Raw genomic sequence first — 21,236 nt, 5'->3', positions numbered from 1 at the left:
TATTTCACCCTTTTTTTTTTGGGGGGGGGGGCAAGATTCCTTCAAGCCCCCCCCCCCCCCCCTCCATCTGTAGTGTACGAAACTGCTTATCTACCCCCACTCACATGAATTATTAAACTTAATGCACAAAGGATTTCCTTATTGTTTTCTTGTTTCAAAGGGCACTCGTCATTCTTTAGGAGCACTTTTCTTGGGTAAAAGGGGGCAGTTATTCGAGAAAGGGCACTTACAAGAAGGCGAGGGGGTACTTTTTAACACTTAAAACGGGCCCTCATGATGAAAGGGCACAGAACACGTTCGGGGGGCATTTTTTGGTAAAAATTTGCACACAAGGAAGAGCACTTGGTAACACCTAAAACAGGTTCTCGTCAGGTGAAAGGGACACAGTTCACGTTCGTGAGGGGGCATTTTTCTTACATAAAATTAAAGGCACTTTTCAGTGCTTCAAAAAGTAGGGGGAACTGTGCCACCCAGGATCGCTGCCCCTGCATACAAAAAACATTTTTGTTCGATTCAAAGTATTAACATACGCTTAAGAAAAAAAGTAAGGCTAAATCCTCTGATAATGTGATATTTTTTCTGGCTATTAATAAAATTCACAACTAACCAGAAAATGCCTTCATGTCTTTCATTTGTATTCATATAGTATTTGTACAGAGCTAAAATGAAAGGGATTTGGAATTGGCAAAATTCAAATGAGATGGAGATCGAGAGAGAGAAAGAGTGATGAGAAGGGCCGGGGGTTGAAAAGAGATGAGAAAGAAATGGAGGGGCACATATGAAGAGATAATTTAGAGGGGGGGGGGGGGGGTAAGAGAGCACGAATGGTGGGAAGTAGGAACAAAGGGGTGGAAGAGAAATTAGACGAGAATTATGGTAACCAAGAGACAGATAACAAGTGGGAAAAGAAGAAGGAAATATATGTAGGAGAAAGGCGGCACCAAAATAACGTGAGTGGGAAAATTATTAAATGGAAAAACAGAGCAAGAAATGCTGGAGAATAGAGGGGACAGGAAACGTATTAAACATGATAAACTGGGGCCCGTTTCATCATGAGTTACAAGTATGGTAATTATGATTGGTTATATATAGCCGTTACCATCGTAGTTAACTACGATGGTAACTGCTATAAACAATCATAATCTAGGTTACCACGGTAATCACAATAACAGCGATGTTTAAATACTAGTAGCTGTAATTCATTATGAAACGGACGCCAGATGAAGAAAACAGGCACGGGGATCCTTGAGGGCCGGGGCCGGCCCCTTACGTATTATACCTTGAACAAAAGATTTTTTTTTTTGCTTCTCGAAATTTGTAACAAGAAATGTACTATATTAGTGGTGACAGTTATTTTTTTCAGTAACCATACTCAACCAGTGAAAATTACCATCAAATTGTAATAACCATGTTCTGCCCCCACCCGCCCCCCCCCCCCCTAGAAAAAAAAAAGAAAACAAGACTTTTGGGTCAGTGCAACAGCCCCCTTTGATCCGTTCGGCGGCCTCTGCCGGCTATTCAGAGTCTAGATTCAATTCAATTATTTTATTTTCCACTTTCAATTTCATATTTACAATTATGATACAATTGACAAAGTAACATTAATCACAATTGAAGTACATACAAAAATTGACAACATTATAAAATTACAATAGACAATTATCAAATCGAAATATAAATGATTGAAAGGGAGGGAGGGCCAACTGAAAAGCAGAGCTTGTATAATGTAGGCCCCCCTAATATTGATTAATTAATATTGATTCTTTACATTTGTTAAAAACTAAGATTGCTGTATATCTTAACATGCGACAATTTGGGGATGGCAAAAGCACTTGAGACCTCTTTAACTAATCACGACTTGAAGACTACTCTTTTCATCTTCCCTTTATAGGCCTATACGACACAATACAAACAATGCTTTGTTTTTAAGTGATATCGATTGTGATATCGATACTTTATTGAGCGCAATGTATCGTCTCAGATTTGCGCTTGCTTGATTCGCTGAATCCTTCGCGTCACGAGCGCGTAACAAAATGAATACATTAATTAATTTGCCAAGTTGACCTTTGTCATTGCGCTGATGTGCGTATTGTCTAATACACGTACAAAACCACAGTCGACGAGGGAGCATCGTACGAAATTAATATTAATGAGGGCTTATTTTAGCTTCTAATGGATTAAACAAAATGGCGGTAGCTTCGGGGGCTTGGTAAAACCATAATCCACCCATACTTAAAGGGGAATCCAGCCCTGGCCATACAATGTTGTATTGGGAAGGAGAAAATAAATTAAAGAGAATGGTGAAAGTTTGAAAGAGATCGGACAAGCAAGAAGAAAATTATAGCTGTTATAAAATTGAGATCACTAATACTATGTAGATTTCAAATTGGCAATTGGGTAAGTAAATTATGACAAGGGGCAAGGACAACTTTTCCATAGGCCATGTACTTTATTATCAGGGATTGTGGTTTTCTCATAAAGTACACTTTCCCCTGGGGCAGTAATCTAAATATAACCCAGGTAGTATATTGTTTTATGTCCTCATGAAAGAAAAATATAATTTAAAATAAAACTTTTGGAAAAAATGACATTTTAGCCATAATATGTATTGGAGTACATGGAAGAGTAGTCCTTGCCTTACATCACTATGACATCCCATATGCGGCCAATTTGAAGTCTCCATGGGTATAGTGATTACCAATATTTACAACTTTTAAAAATTCATAACTTTCTTGTTGTTTGTCAAATATTGTTCACCTATCAACTTGTCTGATTTTTCTTTTCCTTAATTTTAAAAACAAGTTTTTATTTGGGTTGGATTCCCCTTTAATTACTATATTGACCTCAGAAGTGCAATCCCAAGGATAGATCTATCGCTAAAACCCTCTTATTACAATGAAAAGATCATTGCAAAAAGCCGTGATGCGCTATGCACGAAAGGACCAAAAATACTTTCATTTAGTATATCTTACGTGTAAAGCTGTTCGCATAAGGATAATTATAAAGATGGATTTTAAGTAGTATAGTGTTTAGGGGGTTATTTTAGACACAGAGAAAAAAAAAACTCGTTTAGGGGGTGTTTGGAAATAATTTGGTCACGCATGTGTACAGAAATACATTTGACTGCCCCCGGCCTCCCGGGGGTTTAGTGCGTAAAAAAGGTTCACCAGTCGTTCTTATTTTGTTCTTAGCTCTTACTAGCTTACAACGGCTTTATGAAGCGGCCCCTGGTTCCACAACTACTACAGGGGCCGCGGAACGGTTTTCAAATTAGTGGGGGGGGGGGGCTGACCATGCAAAAAAAATCACAATCGTATGGTCATTGTTACGTTTTTGTACATGGTTTTGGAGAAAGGGGGGGGGGGGGGCTGAAGCCTCCCCGCTTCCGCGGCCCCTGTACTATACACCATTCACTGATTTACAAAACATTATGCTCCTGGATTTGGATTACCCCCACTCCACCATTGTGACTCAATCATGTACAATGCTGGTATACAAAGGCGACAAAGAATTAAGATTACTGGCCCTTTGATTGATGCTGCTCAATTCGGAGGAAATCCGATTCCCAGCATGATGATGATAGCGAGAGTCTTAAGGCCCGCCGGTTGAAATGTGTAACTGTTCGATCAGTATACGTATCAGTGTATAACAACTACTCAAATAAACAACAAAATCAAGCAAGAACAAAAGGGGACATTCATTATATATGTAGGCCTACAATTATGCAAAGCTCAAGCAACATGCCTCCAAAGAATAGGCCTATATGCGGGGGCCTATGTAGTGTAGAATTTTACCAGTCTCTGCATTTTCTCTTTTTTAATGATATAACAGTGGAAAATGTAAAATATGTAAAAAAAAAGAAAAGGGAAAAAGATGATATTTCAGAGGTTATGTGTCCCTATCCTTTTTTAAAGTGAATGCATCCAAACTATTTAATATGCAGCCTACATGTAGCTTTGGTAAAGGCTGAATAATGTTAATTATTTTCGAAATAAAATTCAAATCTAACAAAAGTGTATTAGCCATAGAAATTTTTTAGTCAGAACTCATTATTTGATCATTTAGGTTTTATAGTGCCCTCTTTCGGTAATATATTTTCTAACGAGCACTTTTCATGATCTTGCAAACTAGTGACTGGACATAGGCAGATCCAGGGGGGGGGGCCGCCCCCCCCCCCGGACATAGACAGATCCAGGGGGGGGCCGCCCCCCCCCCTATTGGCGGAGCAAAAAAAGGAAAAAAGGGAAAGAAAAAAAAAAGGAGGGAAAAGAGAGGAGAAAAAAGAAGAGGAGGAGGACGAGTGAATAAAATAAGATAAGGGGAAGACTTGAAAGATAAAAATAATCATTCATGTCACTATACTATGAATTGAATGAATTGAACATACAATTTTCGCTCGCATTGCCTGTTAGGTGATTTTCATATCTTGTTCCATACAGAGCTTAAATATCAAGTTTAGAAGCCCGGGGGGGCCACTTCCATTGACGAGTGGATACCATGCGCGACCACGGGGTCTTGAAAAGCACCCTAAACACGTATTTTCCATATTCTGAAAATGCACCCCTTAACAAGTATTGGCGTGTGAAACCCTACCCTTAACAAGTATTGGAAACAAATACTATTGGCAAGATTCCCAGAACTGAGCCCCTAAACAAGTACAGCGATGTATTTTCCATATTCTGAAAATGCACCCCTTAACAAGTATTGGAAACAAAACGATACTCTTAGCAAGTATTCCCTGAAATGAACCCCTAAACAAGTACAGAGGTATTTTGTTATGTCACGCGTCCGTCGGTTTTACCTTTAGACACCATTATTTTGGTTTAGTACGGCCCCACTTTCCACACCTCGCGCAAATCGGACTCTAAACACGTAGTGTTGGGGCAAAAAGGACATCCTTTATAAAACATTTTGACTTTGTTTTATCATCCCCGCATATTTGACCCTAAACACGTTTATTTTTCCGAGCAAAATAGATACCCTTTTTTCAATATTTTTGTGTTTTTGAGACCCTTATCACGTTACGTACGTAACGTGCCCTATCTTGAAAAAGACATCCTTTTTACGTGTTTTTTTGGTCGCGCATGGTATCCACTCGTCAATGTAAGTGGCCCCCCCGGGTTTAGAAGTCAATATAAAAAACATATTTCATCTCGGAAATCGAACTTTCATTATTTTGTGTGATTTACAAATTGATTTTAGAAAGTGCTCTGTAAAAATGTCAGTTTTATGGTCTGAATATTAAAACTTTCTGCTCACGCTGCGTGCTCGCAAATTTAGATTTATCAGGTACCTATTATTTTCGTGTATTCCATAAAGTTTTCACAATATCCCGTTTCAGGTTTGATTGTCAGAACGCATCAGCTAGCGCTGCACGCTCGCATTTTGATTGGCGAGTTATGTATGTCTCAATATTGATTATACAACAAAATCCCCTTTTCATGACAGTGTATACAAAATTAGGATCGCAATTTGCACTCGCATTAATGGTTAAAAATGTATTAACAGATAGATCCTATTTATAATTACAAAGGTGCTTGCTTGAAATGTCCAGTTTTCGGGCCATAATATCATCAGATTTCGCGCCTTCATTAGGCATTAATGAATAAGATATTAATTTAATAATTAAACTGTCACTTTTGTTTTATCTCGCGCTTGGCAAGACATGTCCTAAGGATGTCCCGGTCCTATGTCAAAACTCAAAGTAATTATAATGAAAAATATAAGCTCTTTATTAAGTGCGATCCATATCCACCTCACAAGTTTCCTACAAAGTGCTTGAAATATAGAACTGAAATTGACTATTTGGTCAGATCGGAATATCAAATAATTTAAGCTCGCGCTTCGCGCTCGCTTTGATTTTCATGATAAAGGGTGTATTTACTATTTAGAATGCCTAGATTCTAGGTCTAAATATTTATGAAACACGTGCGCGCATGTTCATTCAGATACTCAACTTGTTCTCTTAATTTAAATCATTATCCAGTTTCAGATCACAATATCAAAAATATTCTGCTCGCGCTTTGTGCTCGCATTATAGATCCCCCATTACTCATTATTTACAAAACATGAATAGAGTGTCCCGTTTTGGGGTCTAAATCTCGACTTTTTTCCGCTCGCATCAATTATTTAGTTATATAGCTATCCTGTTCACGATTACAAAAATTGATTAAAATTTTCCATTCTTTATGTAGAAATGTCATTTTTTTTCCAGCTCGCATCATTATGTAACGTCTTCATGGCCAAGTTCAATCAGTCCTTAACAGGTACTCTTTCGATCAGTTCAAAACGAATTCTAATAGTACTCCGGAGGTGAATTCCAGTTAAGTTTCACTCAAATTACGTCTGAAAGGGTTGACATACAAAACAACTATTGAGAGGCGGAGCTTACGTGACCTTTCAAGCACTTCCGTAGATAATACAATTTATTGTCGTGCAATCATCATAGTTTCTTTTTTGCGATGCAGTGCTTTGACAAGTCACCAAGGAAACAATTCCGCCTTCCCTCAGGAATTTAAATTCAAATAAGTTTTCCAGTGAACGTGTGAATGGTACAATGTTTCTGAAGACGAATAAATGCTTGATACGACCTCACAGTACCCCAAAACCAACCATTTCTCCAATAGACATTACGTACGGGCAACCTTGTATGTCAATTCTAAAGGGAAATACTTAGGAATTAGATATAGAGAGGGGACTTGTCATTACTTTGACTTTTCTACATTTTCACTTCTCTCATAGTATATTTCTGCTAAATTGACTGTGCATAATGATTCAAAGAACATATTCCACCTTCCAAGCACTTCACTTAAAAAAAAAAGAAAAGCACAAAATAAACAATCATATTGAAAATATAAACTTTATTTACAAGGATTTCTCTTACATTTTTTTCCCTCAAAATACATCATTCGTACATGCTTGGAAAAAATTATAATCGTAAATGAATGCAAGCAACGACGTTTCTGTAGTTGAGCAAAATTTTGTTTTGCAAAGCTAGCTATAACCATGTCAACTACTAGTTTAGCCCTTATTATACTTATTACGCCAGCGCAATTTTTTTTGACTGCGCCGCTCGCTGACGATTTACTTTTAAATATTGCACATCTTTTGAGATCAGATTTGCGACGCCCGGGTACGCAGTTCCGAAATTACGTAATATTTTGTTAGCACATGTCAATCAAAAAAATTGCTCAAAAACGTGATTATGTGTACAAAGTCAGTGCAAATTGTGTTTTACAACCAAAAATCATAAATGTGTGATTTTTACTTTTGTTGGTTTAGATCAGGCTGGTTTAGATGGATTTATTTTATGTTAGTTATAATTGCAAAAAGGTCCCCAACAAAGTTCATAAAAAACAATAAAAAGCAAAGGTTTGAAAAACAAAGAAATACATAAGATTATTTAAAAAAACCAGGAAGATACATAAGAAATTAATTATTTTTTGGCAATTTTTGTAGATTTCTGTTAGAAATGTAAAAATCTGCGTGTTCACCAAAAATTAGCATTCTACTAGTTTTATAAATTTAGTTAAACGCAAAAACATACACAAAAAACAAATTTAGGGCAAATTTCAAAAGCTGCATAATTAATAAAAAAATATAAGCAATTAATTTTTTGAAAATTTTACTATACAGTCTTGTAGTTTACATCCGGCTCTACGCGCATGCAAATTTTCGCGGCGATCGTGCAGTCAACGACCAAGATTTGAGGGGGGGGGGGGGGGGGGGTCAGATTGACCCCCCCAGTATATGTTGCTCTGAAATAGCCCAGTTAAGACAGGGTTAATGATGTATCATAACATGTTTTGTATTTTAGTTTACATCAAATATGTGATGAACACAACTTTGTAACATGTATAAAAACACTTACAATATCACCTTAGGCCTTTATCTGATATACATGCAGACGTACCAAAATTACTATAGTAGTCACATTAATATAACAAATAGCACTTCAAATAGAAACAAAAAGTGAAAAAGACTTTAAGCTGCCGGGGGAGAGGTTGAATCACCCCCCGGAAATTTTTCAACCGCGCCACTCACTGACTTTTCACTTTGAAGTCTTGCGCTTTGAAGTTTTGAGATCAAATTCACGATGCCCGAGTGTGCGGTTCGAAAATCACGCAACATTACATAAGTCAGACCCGAAATTGCTCCAAAGCGTAATTTTGTGTACAAAGTCAATGTAAATTGAACTTTCTCACTGTATTAATAAAGATATAATTATTTTTACTTTCATCAGCTGAAACTAATTGATTTCAGCATAATTATGCTTCAAAAAGGTTCTACTATAAATTTGGCGAAAAAACAAAAGGTTGGAAAATACATAAGAAATTCATTTTCAACCCAGGATTTTTATAATTTGTAATTGTTAATAATGGTATAAAAGATATTTACACCAAAAATTAACTCCATGAGCTTTATAAGGTGAATTCGAGCAAAAAGTATGATTTACGCATAAATAAGCATAATTTATTTCGTATACAAACAACCATACAGCATGATTAAAGCTAAATGACAGTAGTTGCAGTAAAATACTGATTTCGTGAGAAAGTCTGTAAAACCAAGGTTAAGTATTACTACATCATCGTGGATCTAGATCTGGTACAGTTACATAAACTGAACTTGGTGAAATCATAATATCTAAGCAAAAAAACAATCACACTGAAGATCGCCAACACAGATAGGCACATGTGGGACAGTGTATTATTATTGCGGAAGTGACAGAATCCGCGCTTATTTCTCAGCAATTACACAATTTCTTCCAGAATCCTTTGGCACATATTTTTTATTCATACAAACAGACACTTTGGTGATCATTATATTAAATTCTGTAAAAAGTCATTTTGAGATCGTCCCCACAACTGGAATTTATCTTTAAGGTTGAATTTGACTCGAAGAGGGAGCAAGAGCTAATAGTCTCTTATATGTAGACTAGATTCCATATCTTAGCTTAGTGTAATAGGCGATGATTTGACTGCCATTAATGAGAATAAATGACGGTTCTCTCAATGTAGGATACCAACTGTCATTGGTCTGGTTACTAGCCTCCTATCTTCCTTGTTACCAGTCTCTGTAAGGATATTCAGTGAAAATAGAGATACAGAGTAAATATAAAAGTTTGTTTGTACCTCTAGAATAGCAAACAATTTTCAGAGTTCTTTGAAGAAATTTTCAAGCAGAGGAACAAAATTTTAGCAAAAAGCTTAGCAACATACATTACTTGTCAATATTTTGTCAGAGAATCATGGTGAAATAAGAATTCCACGATTCTAATTCTGCAATGTGTTCAGCTGGAAGGGATACTTATTTATATAATGTTGTCTGAACACTTCACAATGTTGACAAGATTTTGTAGTGTCTTTACTAAAGGTGTCATACATTTATATTTTAAATATCGAAACAAAACTTTAATATGGATGTTACTATGAAATGCTTACACGGCCATTTCTTCCCTACCACCTTGCTCAATTCATTCTCTTTGATTGTGCAATAAATACTGAAATCCATTATTTTTAGGAGTTATCACTAACACTTTTGTAAAGTACCTTTATTTCTGTCTTACCTTGATAACTTAGCTTGAAGTATTAGATATAGTAGACTCTGTGTAATACATAAAGTTAAGAAATTGCCTAACTCAGACCAGAATATGCAAACAGTTGTTATTTACATCTTTTAAATTGAACATATTTCTGTGCTCCAAAAAAGAGATCTGACTTGGGCAATTTCTATATTCAAATCATGTTTTAAAATTCTGCTTACATTACAAGCTCAGCAATCAGTCACTTTTCTGGATGAAGTACTTAATGCTTATTCCCTTGGACTGCTGCAAGCAATCTGAAAAACATATCAAGAATGTGATTAGCATTTTCTAAATCAAGACTGTTTTATAAAAGCAACAACTACAAAGGTATTTGAATCTGTAAGAATTCTTGGATTAACCCTTATTAAACTGGGGGGGGGGGGGGGGGTTAATTTGACCCCCCAACAAATTTTGCCGCCTTGCAAATTTTTATGACTGCGCCGCTCTCCGACTTTTTACTTTCATTAAAAATTTATATAATACATTTTTTGAAAATGTTACTATAAAGTCTTGTAGTTGACACCTTGCTCTACGCAATTTTATGCAATTATTGCGGCGATCACGCAATCAACGGCCAAGATCTGGGGGGGGGGGGGGTCAAATTGACTCACCTCCCAGTATATGTTGGTCTGAAATAGCCCAGTTTAGATAGGTTTAAAAATGTCATCAAAGAATGGTGTATGATGAAATGTGGTTCGTCATCAAAGAATGGTGCTATGATAAAATGTGGTTGTTTCACATATCATTTACTCCTTTAACCCACCCCCCCCCCAATCCTTCAGATCTCAGATCGAAAATGTCTGATCATGCAACAAAATACCTCCTTGCCTCCAAAATGGCACACGGTTCATGAAGGTTATCATTAAAGCCATTAATATTAAAGCATATACACTGCACTCAATTTTGACATGAACCAGCCCACCCTCCCCCCTCATTAAAAAAAAAAATTTCCGGTGATATCAAGGAACTCCAACCCAATTATTTCTAAATATAAAATGAGATTTTGTTTTTCATGTAATGCTGGAAAGAACAATATTCTATTCTTTGAGAAATCTGGCTGCAGACCAGTCGTGCAGGCAGTTATCTGTATTACTCACCTTTTGAATTGCATTGTTCACAGGTAACTGCAATAATGCCTCCATCTCCTCAATCAAAATCAGCCATGTCTTGCTATAAGAAAAGAAAAAGAGGATTACTTCCTAGTCTTCAACACAGGATATTCCCTGTTGATGATACTAACTGATGCTAATTATCATGATGCTGTTGGTAATGACGGTGATAAAAACAGGTAGAGATTATATTATTATGCTTCTGTTGATGATGCTGATGTTAATGATAATCAAAATACATTGAACAGTTTACAGCCTCATTAAAATCAAGCGATGGTTAGGTAGTTACCATAAATTGCAGTCTTTAGAAAAGATTAACATAAAGAACTACAGAAACAGACTGGTGAAAGTTTAAATCACATCAAATAAAACTAAATAAAATAAAAGTTCTGAATGTTTGAGTGTTTAATGATCATGTAAGTCTTCAGAATAACTGGATCAGAAATTTAGTAAAGAACATAACTTTCCATATCAACCCACAGACTGAATATTCCCCTCTTGAAATTAATGACCAGTCTATCTTCTTCAGAAGACCAATAATAATTATCGGCAGTGTCCCAACAAGACCAAACAACTTTAATTTTGATAACTTTTTTTTAATTGAAGGCCTAATTCATTACAAAGCTTTCGCATTGTTTAATTTGTCAGAATTTCCTAGATGTTAACTTGCTGAAAGGATAAGATTGCAAACGAGCTAGTATCCAATATCCATCACTTATTCACAAATGTGAGAAATTAACAAAAAGTGTGCCAAAGTGGATTATTTTGTGTTTAGGATTTGATTGTTTTTTTCACTAATCTAGTAGCTGGCAGTTGGTTTCCAAATCACACTACATTTTACATATAGTTCAAATCACTCTTTTAAAATGAATACACTCTTAATATGAAAGATTGCCCGAAAGAAAAATCAACACTTTATCCAGAATAATTTGAAATAATCTCTGTGAACCTCTGACAGGAGGGGGGAGGGTACTAGAAAATCAAGTTAATAATCAATGCCTTCCAAAGTACTTCTGTTTTAGACTTTCAGAAAACTAATATCAGGAAAAAATGCTGCAGAAACCAAGATTGTTTCAAATATTTCTTTTCATGTAAAAGAGCTTAACTTGAGAATCCATGTTGGGACTTAATCATCAATGCATGTCAATATTCAAGTTTGATCTTAATTTTTTTAAAGTGTTTATTCATGTCCCCATAGTCCACAGAAAAGAGTAAGATCAACATCAGGACCTATGTTCACTTCAAGCAAATTCCTTTTGTTGGCCAAAGAAATATATATATATATATTGACTATATTAGCCCCTTTTGGACACCCCAAAATCAAATGCAGAAATCCTAGTTTATAAAATAGGTATTTAATCCTTCCTGACTTTTAAGAGTGTTTCACATACATGTATATAACAATGTACCACAAGACATCTATTACCTACAAGAAAATACCTGGATACTCTACCTATCATTTTTGCAGAATTCTATCCTCCTATCATATCACTGGAGTGGAAACAAGGCTACACCTATGTGATGTAGAAACTGGGCTACCAATGGCCTATGTTTTGAAGAAAACTGGCCTAGCAAGTGGCCTAGCTTGTAGGAACGGATTAAGTCAGTGCCTATGTCGAGTAGAATCTTGGCTATCGACTCCAAATAACTGAAGATAACTGGGCTAGCAACACCCTATCGCTTGTAGAAACTTGGCTAGCATGGCCTAAGATTTGAAGAAAACTGGCCTAGCAAAGTGCCTAGCTTGTAGGAATGGATGAAGTCAGTGTCTATGTGAAGTTGAATTTTGCTAGCAACTCTGTAACTGAAATAGGAATGTGCCTATGTTGTGCAGAATCTTTGACAAGATATAGCTTGTAGAAACTTGGCTCACAATTGCCAAAGATTTGAGGGGAAAAAATGGGCTTACAAAGTGCATACATGTAGGTTGTAGAAACAGGTAAGAGCTTGAAACTTTGCATCTACACTGTGACCAAAAGACTGTTAAAGTCAATAATCAAATGACTTATTGAAAGATGTGAGCAAGAATGCTCTCTGTATTGACGTAAATATAAACTTGACCAATTAAAGATTATAGGACCTGCACAAACAAGTCTAACCATCTAATTTGACAAAAGAAAAAAAAGAGTTGTCTTTAAAGGGGGGGGGGGGGGGATTCTAACTGGCCTGAAGATCAGCATAAAACAAAAAATACATCTGTTAGGGGATTGCTAAAATAAAATAGTTTCTTTCCAGTCCCTATCACATAACCTGTGTTCTTTGTCTGCCGCAGAGATCAAGCTTGCCATTTTAGTCTCCAGGGCTTACTGGAGATGCTGTGAAAATGTTGCAGAGGCTTCCAGGTAAAATTAGAAGTCACATCTCTTTTTTTCCAGAATATACAGTGACTGGTACTGCAATTGAGTTATGGCCCTCATGGATGGGCACCTTAGTGTTCCTAGCAATAGCTAACAATTGCTTGGAATCGCATGGCAAAGAAAAACAGAACCCCAATTTTTTCCTGGGGAGAGGGGATACAACTCAATACTAAAAGATAAACATTTCACTAAAAAAGATGTGCATCTTAATCATTGTAGGTGGAGACCTGAAAAAAAGTGATCATTTTCTTGCTAAATGAACTACCAATGAAACTTAGGACAAGAATTAGCACTTCACATTTATGAAGATTGATATATACCAAAGGGAACTATGGGGTGCTGCTACGTACCTTTTGATGGTTTACAGCCATTACTTAAGCAAATTCATATCCTCTTAATTGATAAATTCAAATGTGCTTCATAGAAAACATAACGAGTTTCATAACTGTCACTATCCTTATCACGTAAGGGCAACATGACTGATTTGATCCAATTCAGACTAAATTAATGAGATGACGAGACACTGATGAAAAAAACACACGCTTGAACTACCGTTTCAGGTAACCCACAGGGAAATTCAATGGAAAACTTTCCCATAGGAGTTTTCTGTGTGATTAAACACCCATATTCAGTTTCATTTTGTTTATATGTGGGCCATATCCAAATTGGAGAGGTAATCGAAAACAAGAGACTAGTTTGTTCAAGCGACTTGTATCAAGTGATTATTATCGTTACATAATCACCCCCGGCAAAAAAACCCTTTAATATCAACTATATTTATTTTTTAATAGATCTACGACTAGGAAATTTTGGTCAGTACCTGTATAAGGATGTAAGACTTCTATTTGGCAAACATGACTATTGACAAAAAAATTTAATATCTTTATGAGGAAAATCCTTTTAATTCAAATTCACTTGGTTGGAATAAAAACACTGTTACACAATATTTGACACAACTTACACATAAAACCTAGACAAATGTCTACCATAAAATCCACTAGAATATTTCTTAGTCAAAAAGCAACGAGAGTTAACTGATAGCTTGCTGTTCTGTGGTTTAATGAATGAAAAAAAAAATTGATATGAAAGAATGAACTATCAAATGAATAATGGATTAATGTCAAGAGAATGTTAAAACATTTCTTTTGAGCACAATTGTTTTTGGTTGTATTTTCTTGTTTCTTGGTAGGGAGGGGGATATATGAGATAAAATGAAAATCTACAACAAACACAAACATGATCGATCTCAAATTTTCTATCTCATTCAAGAACAATTTCAAATGTACAGATTAAATCTGGAGACATAATTATGTGTATTTTAGTGTATATGAATAACAAAGGAAAGTTGTATAAAAAGGGTGATTTTTAAAGAGAATAGTTACATTAAATCTGTACATATTTACAAATATTTCCTTACAGGGCATTCTCTGCTCCTCTCTATCTGCTGTACTGAATGATATATATAATTTCAATGCAGGTAAGTAATTGTGTTTATATAACAGGTTCTGAAAAATGTTCTCTATAAAGATTGTCATTTTGCGTAGCCTGATAACACCCAATCGATCGATTGTCAATACAGTAGCAACATGGATTCTAGCAGAGCTCAGGGTCTTTTATAACATAACGGCATGTCCGAACATTTCCAACAGAAAATTATTATAAAATTAATATTTGCAGGAGACACACTGCCAAATGATCTCAATTGGGTAGAAGGAACTTTGAATGCCAATGTTTAAATAACAGAGTCTGGATCAATCACAAGGCAAATCACCTCTTGTTAGCAGGTGCTAACATAGATCATGTGGCAGTATGCACATTTCAAAAGGGCATTTATAATTCATAAAAAAAAAACGCCAGGGTGATTAATGAGTATGCTTAATTGAATACATTTATGACATAATTTAGTTCATGGGGAAAATGTCCTGTTTGAATGCAATATCCATATGTAATTGAAACTATCAAGCTACTTAAAAGTCTGTTTGAGTTAAACAATCCTATACATGCTTTAGATAGTTCCTTGTGCTGATGGGGAACATGCTACCAAACTAGCAAGCTCATATCTGCTATGTGGGTCTTGATGATTCTTGAACTTCAGGTTTTCCTATATTAAGCAGAAGCGAGCAATTAACTTCAAGAGGATGTCCTATTTCATCAATAACTTTGCCAGTGAGATGTGAGGTACATAAGGAGAGAGGCCTATTCAGAGCTATCTGCTTTCCTGTCATATGGGTTGTTGTATTCGCCTTCTTACCAATCAACTTGTATCCTATCTGTATGTGATAAATTGCAAATTACACAAACTAACAACATAATACAATGATGACATGAACAAATCACTAAGTACAAAAATAATTATTGAGTAAAACACCTTAGGCCAGAGACTAAAAAAAAAAAGACATCAACAAAATAAAATGTAAAATTTCTGTATAATTTTATAACTTCCTTTGAGGGGAAAATTGAATGGACAAAAAAAAAATTGAGGTTTAGATCTAAGAGAAGAAACTTTTGCAAGTTCCAACAAAAGCATTACTTTTGTTCAACTACACAATTGACTTCTCATACAAAAACAGAGAAAAAAAAGTAAAAATGTACATTCTCAAATAAGTAAAATAAGAGACCCCCATCTCCAAGCTCTGCAGAAGCTAAACTTTTGGTTTGACTTCATTGGGATGCTTCGTGCATCAAGTCAGAATTGTCAAAGTTTTTTTAAAGACAAAATTTGTGATGCCCAGGTCACCTGTTCTGAAGTTACACGTTTTGCAAGTGAATCATTGATCAAACCTTAATAAACATGAAAAACCTTGGTCGTGTGACCTAAAACCAAGGCAGGATGTTCAGTAATACTTGGTTACCCTTATGTCCAAGTTTCATGAACTAGGTCCTTATACTTTCTAAGTTATGTCATTTCAAAACCTTAGGTTAAGATTTGATTTTGACGCCGCTGCCGTCAGAAAGTGGCGCCTATAGTCTCGCTCTGTATGCAGGCAAGTCAAAAATCATAAAATAGAAAACAAATGAAAATTACTGAAATAGTTGTCATAGTAGATTGGCTAAGAAGGCCTAGAAAGTGCTAAACCCTAAATTATCATATTTGAACCTTTATATCTACAAACAACAAGTGGAACGCCTCTGGCAGTCTCGCCTGCATTACGCGATTTTAATATCGCAGCAGTGCTAACTTTGAAAACTACTATAAAATAATCATTCACAAAAACACCATTCATATAATGACATAATACCACGTTCATTGACCATAAATGACATTTGAACGGTGACTTAAGACTTGTCAACTACACCCATGTCCACATTTCATTCACTCTATCTCTAAACTTTCAAAGTTATGATGGCAATTCAACAATTACCCCAACATGGCCTAAGTTTATTGACCTTAACTGACCTTGGTTTTGTGACCTGAAACTCACAGGGGATGTTCAGTGATACTTGATTACTCTTATATCCCAAGTTTTATGAACTAGATCCATAAACTTTATGAGTTACAACGGTAATTCAACAAATACCCCCAACATGGCCTAAGTTTATTGACCTTAACTGACCTTTGACCTTGGTTTTGTGACCTGAAACTCACAGGGGATGTTCAGTGATACTTGATTACTCTTATATCCCAAGTTTTATGAACTAGATCCATAAACTTTAAGAGTTACAACGGTAATTCAACAAATACCCCCAACACGGCCAAAGTTCATTGACCTTTAATGACCTTTGACCATGGTCATGTGACCTGAAACTCGTACAGGATGTTCAGTGATACTTGATTACTCTTATGTCCAAGTTTTATGAACTAGATCCGTAAACTTTCAGTTAGGATGGTAATTTAACAAATACCCCCAACACGGCCAAAGTTCATTGACCTTAAATGACCATTGACCATGGTCATGTGACCTGAAACTCGCACAGGATATTCAGTGGGACTTAATTAACCTAATGTCCAAGTTTCATGAACTAGATCTATAAATTTTCAAAGTTTCAAACTTGGCCAAAGTTCATTGACCCTAAATGACCTTGGTCATGTGACCTGAAACTAAGGCAGGATGTTTGCTAATACTTGATTAACCTTATGTCTAAGTTTCATGAACTAGGTCCATATACTTTCTAAGTGATGTCATTTCTAAAACTTAACCTTCGGTTAAGATTTTGAAAATAATTCTCCCAACATGGTCAAAGTTCATTGACCCTAAATGACCTTTGACCTTGGTCATAATCTCAGGCAGGATGTTTAGTAATACTTGATTAACCTTATGTCCAAGTTTCATGAACTAGGTCCATAGACTTTCTAAGTTATGATGTCATTTCAAAAACTTAATCTTAGGTTAAGATTTGATGTTGACGCCGCCGCCGCCGTCGGAAAAGTGGCGCCTATAGTCTCGCTCTGCTATGCAGGCGAGACAAAAATTGATTCCCTATTCATTTTGTTTTGCGATTGTTATTTCTTTGCTTTTTCAATGTTTTGTTTTTTTGTTATATATTTCTAATTCAATGAATTTTGTCAAAAAGCAATCGTAAATGGCATAAAATCAATCCAATTTAAACCAGTAAAATTAGAAATAATCATACATTCATAATTTTTGGTTGAAAACACAATTTTCAGACTCAAAATTGCTCCAAATCGTGATTTTGTGTACAAAGTCAATGTAAATTGTGTTTTCTAACCTTAAAGAGATATTTTTACTTAAATCTGCTGAAATAATTGATTTTAGCATAATCATGCTCCAAAAAGGTTCTGCTATAAATTTGGTGAAAAAACAAAGAAAAACAAAAGGTCTAAAAACAAAGAAATACATATGAAATTCATATAACAGTAAACTACATTAAAATCATTTACAAACCAGGATTTTTCTTTCACTGATAACTGTAAGCAATGGTATAAAGAATATTTACACCACAAATTAGCATTCTATGAGCTTTTTATCATGAATAAGAGCAAAAGGTATATATTACGCATAAATAAGCATAATTAATTCATACAAAAAAAATCTGATAATTTCGGAGAACAATACAGCCTTGTAGATTAAATCCCACATTCACATTACATCATGCCAATTTTCATCATGGCGTTTGCGCGATAAATTGCCAAGATCGCGAAGGGAGGGGGGTGTTGATTCGACTAAACTCCCCCGGTTTTCTCACACCCAAAAAAGCCGGTCTGGTTAGGTTAAGATCTTAATGTTGACAACGCCGCGACAGCTGCAAGAAAAACAGGGCCTATGTCTCACTTCTATTATGCAGGTGAGACAAAAATTAACCATGCCATTTTGTAGATCATGACATGGTCGACATGCAGGCATTTTTTTTCTGTGTGATGGTACAGGCAGCAGCAGAGATCCTGAAGGCCCCCCATCTGGATGTAATCCATAACAGTTAACAATTATTAACAAGTCCTAACTAGGCAAGTATGACATCCAGCAAATTCATTAAGTTGGAACTTTGTTCATGATGCCTAAACCTTATAAGGCCTGGATAGTGCTTTTAAATACATTTTAGGAAGTATACACAGTCTCACCATTTAGTAGTTGCGGCCACCACTGTTTCCTCCATATCCACTATATCCACCACTGTAACTGTTGCCACCACTGCTGTAGTTGCCACTTCCACCTCCCTGATATCCACTTCCACCTCCTTGATATCCACCACCACCACCACCACCACTGTTGCCACCATAGCTTCCTATAGAGAACACAAATTTGAACATTTAAGATTGTAAAGTCATGTTTTTTTTTCAATAAACATGCTTGGAAAGCAAAGACATATTTGTGGCATCTTTCCACGTAAAAACAAAAATAAAACAAACTAGCAAATCAATGATGTGGAGCTCATCCGGCATCATGCAACAAAATTTAACATAATTTTTCATTTCAGCCAAATTGACACTGTAGTGAATTATATTGGTGACATAAATTGAGGAAACAGAATTGAAATTGATGAAGAAATGACAGTTTTTGTGATTTATGAATAAATTTTGTATAAGCATAAATAATTTTCTTGTCAAAATTTCTAAATTCTGTGCAGAACCTTGGTAATCCTCATGTGGCTCTCAGATGGAACAAAAAAAAATCAAAATCAGAAATAAATAAGCATTATTTGTGAGTTTTGAAAAATCTGCATAAATAAGCATATTTAATGAGTTTCAAAATTTTGTATCCCCACCTAGATCTATCTTATAACTAGAGATGCTCGGCGGGTCACGCGGTCGAGCACATGTATCCACCGAATCATCCGTTACACAGAAATTTGACAAATAAATACAATTATCATGGCGACAATGAACCTGCCCACATTTTGCCTGTGCGTACCAAATTTGATGACAATAATATGACACAGCAGTGTGACTCTGCAGAACCTTAAAGTATTGTCCAGTATTACCCATTGGGGAATACAATTATAGAGTAATCTGGATATATTTTGTAAACCTAACCCTAAGACCCCCCCCCCCCACCAAAAATGATAGGCATCTTCGCTTAACCTTCTAATATTGCTTCTGTGTGCCAACTGTTATGACAAACTGTAAAAAAAGCAGAAGTTACAGGTTTTACCAAATTTTCCACAAAATATGGTTACCATGGCAACCATGTCTCCACCCACTCCAAAATCATTAGCCGGCTTTGCTTCACCATAATGGACCTTCATGACAAATTTGAAGATAATTGAAGAAATGCAGCCAGTAGAGTGCTCACAAGGAAATCTCTGCTATTTCCACAAAAACTCTCGTTACCAAGGCAACAAAGTCTCCACCCACACCAAAATACACGTCTTTGCTTTACCATAATGGACCTTTATGCCACATTTGAAGTTGATCAGAGAAGAAATGCTGCTGCTAGGGCGCTCACAAGGACATCTCTGCTACTTCCACAAAAACTCGTTACCATGGCAATGATGTCTCCGCCCACATCAAAATCAATAGGCGGCTTTGCTTAACCATAATGGACCTTCATGCAACATTTGAAGATGATCGGAGAAGAAATGCAGCTAGTAGAGCACACAAGGACATCTCTGCTATTCCACTAAAACTCGTTACCATGGCAACGATGTCTCCACCCACGGCTTTGCTAGTTTACTTTACCATAATGGACCTTCATACCAAATTTGAAGATGATCTGAGAAGAAATGCAGCTGATAGAGCGCTCACAAGGAAATCTCTGCGGCGGCGGCGGGACAAGGCCAAATCCGTAGTATCAGAGTATCCTCAGAACAGAGTTCGGAGGATACAATACAGAAGCATTTTTTGTGAATTTTGAAAAATGCGCACAAATTAGCATGTATCTAATGAGTTTCCAAATTTAGTGTGAATCTCCCACCTAGTGCTATCATATAAAGCAAAAAGAATTGAAATCGGCTTGAAATGACGAAGAAGCATTTTAAAATTCGGTCAACAAATAAAGAGGCATTTTCTGTGATTTGGAATTAGCATAAATAATTTTTTTTACTCAAAATTTCAAAATTCTATGCAGAAGTTTGGTGAACCTCATGACACTCTACCAGACTGAAGACAAAAATCAAAATCGGGCAACAAATAAAGAGGCAGCATTTTTGTGAATTTAAAAAAATGTGCATAAATTAGCATATTCAAAATTCTGTGTAGAAGTTTTGAATCCCCCACTTAGTGCGATCATATAAGGCAAACAGAATTAAAATCGGACTTGAAATGACGAAGAAAAAGCATTTAGAAATTGTGGATGGGCGACAGACGACACACCACGGCATAAGCTCACTTGGCCCTTCAGGTCGGATGAGCTAAAAACTGACAGTGCTCAACCCGATGTCAAAGCTACAAAATTCATACTTGAGAGGTAGCTTACCAGAGTAAGGAGCGTTACGTCCACTATATCCTCCTCCTCCACCACCACCACCACTCCTCATAGGTCCACCTGAACTCTGCTGGCTATAACCTGATCCAAAGTCATTGTAATTACCTAATAGGGAATTTAAAAAAGATGAGAAACAATATCACTCCTAGCAATTAAGATTGAACGTTTGAAATAAGTGCAATGGGAAGAGAATGACAACCAGGATTTGATAACAATGTTAACCCTATCTAGGCCGTGGTATTTTGGGAGTTCATATGGCCGAGGGGGGGGGGGGGGGGGGACCTTGAGATCTCGGCCGTTGGCCGCGCTGAAAATTGGCACGCAGGTTGTCTGGGACATAATCTACAAAACTGTAGAGTAATTCATT

General features: G+C 36.2%; 1 protein-coding gene and 1 long non-coding RNA gene across 2 annotated transcripts in view; both read right to left on the bottom strand.

The window, feature by feature from the left end:
• Positions 1–6,843: 6,843 nt before the first annotated feature.
• On the bottom strand, positions 6,844–11,179 carry LOC129256827 (uncharacterized). The gene is made up of 3 exons (XR_008584100.2): positions 10,681–11,179; positions 9,763–9,837; positions 6,844–9,073 (listed from the first exon to the last, which is right to left on the bottom strand). It is a non-coding gene; the product is annotated as an uncharacterized LOC129256827 (long non-coding RNA).
• A 2,743-nt stretch (positions 11,180–13,922) lies between these two features.
• The window catches only part of LOC129256826 (heterogeneous nuclear ribonucleoproteins A2/B1-like), a gene marked incomplete at its 5' end in the record, with an annotated part of 33,603 nt that continues 26,289 nt past the window's right edge, over positions 13,923–21,236 (bottom strand). The window contains 3 exons of the mRNA XM_064096049.1: positions 13,923–15,319; positions 18,568–18,731; positions 20,861–20,974. Of these exons, the coding sequence (XP_063952119.1) occupies positions 18,571–18,731; positions 20,861–20,974 (275 nt within the window). The remainder of the gene's footprint in view (positions 15,320–18,567; positions 18,732–20,860; positions 20,975–21,236) is intronic.

The sequence above is a fragment of the Lytechinus pictus genome, chromosome 3, assembly GCF_037042905.1.
Source record: "Lytechinus pictus isolate F3 Inbred chromosome 3, Lp3.0, whole genome shotgun sequence".
Classification (NCBI taxonomy): Eukaryota; Metazoa; Echinodermata; class Echinoidea; order Temnopleuroida; family Toxopneustidae; genus Lytechinus; species Lytechinus pictus.
Note: the sequence above shows the minus strand (reverse complement) of the source record. Positions and strands in the feature narration are given on the sequence as shown.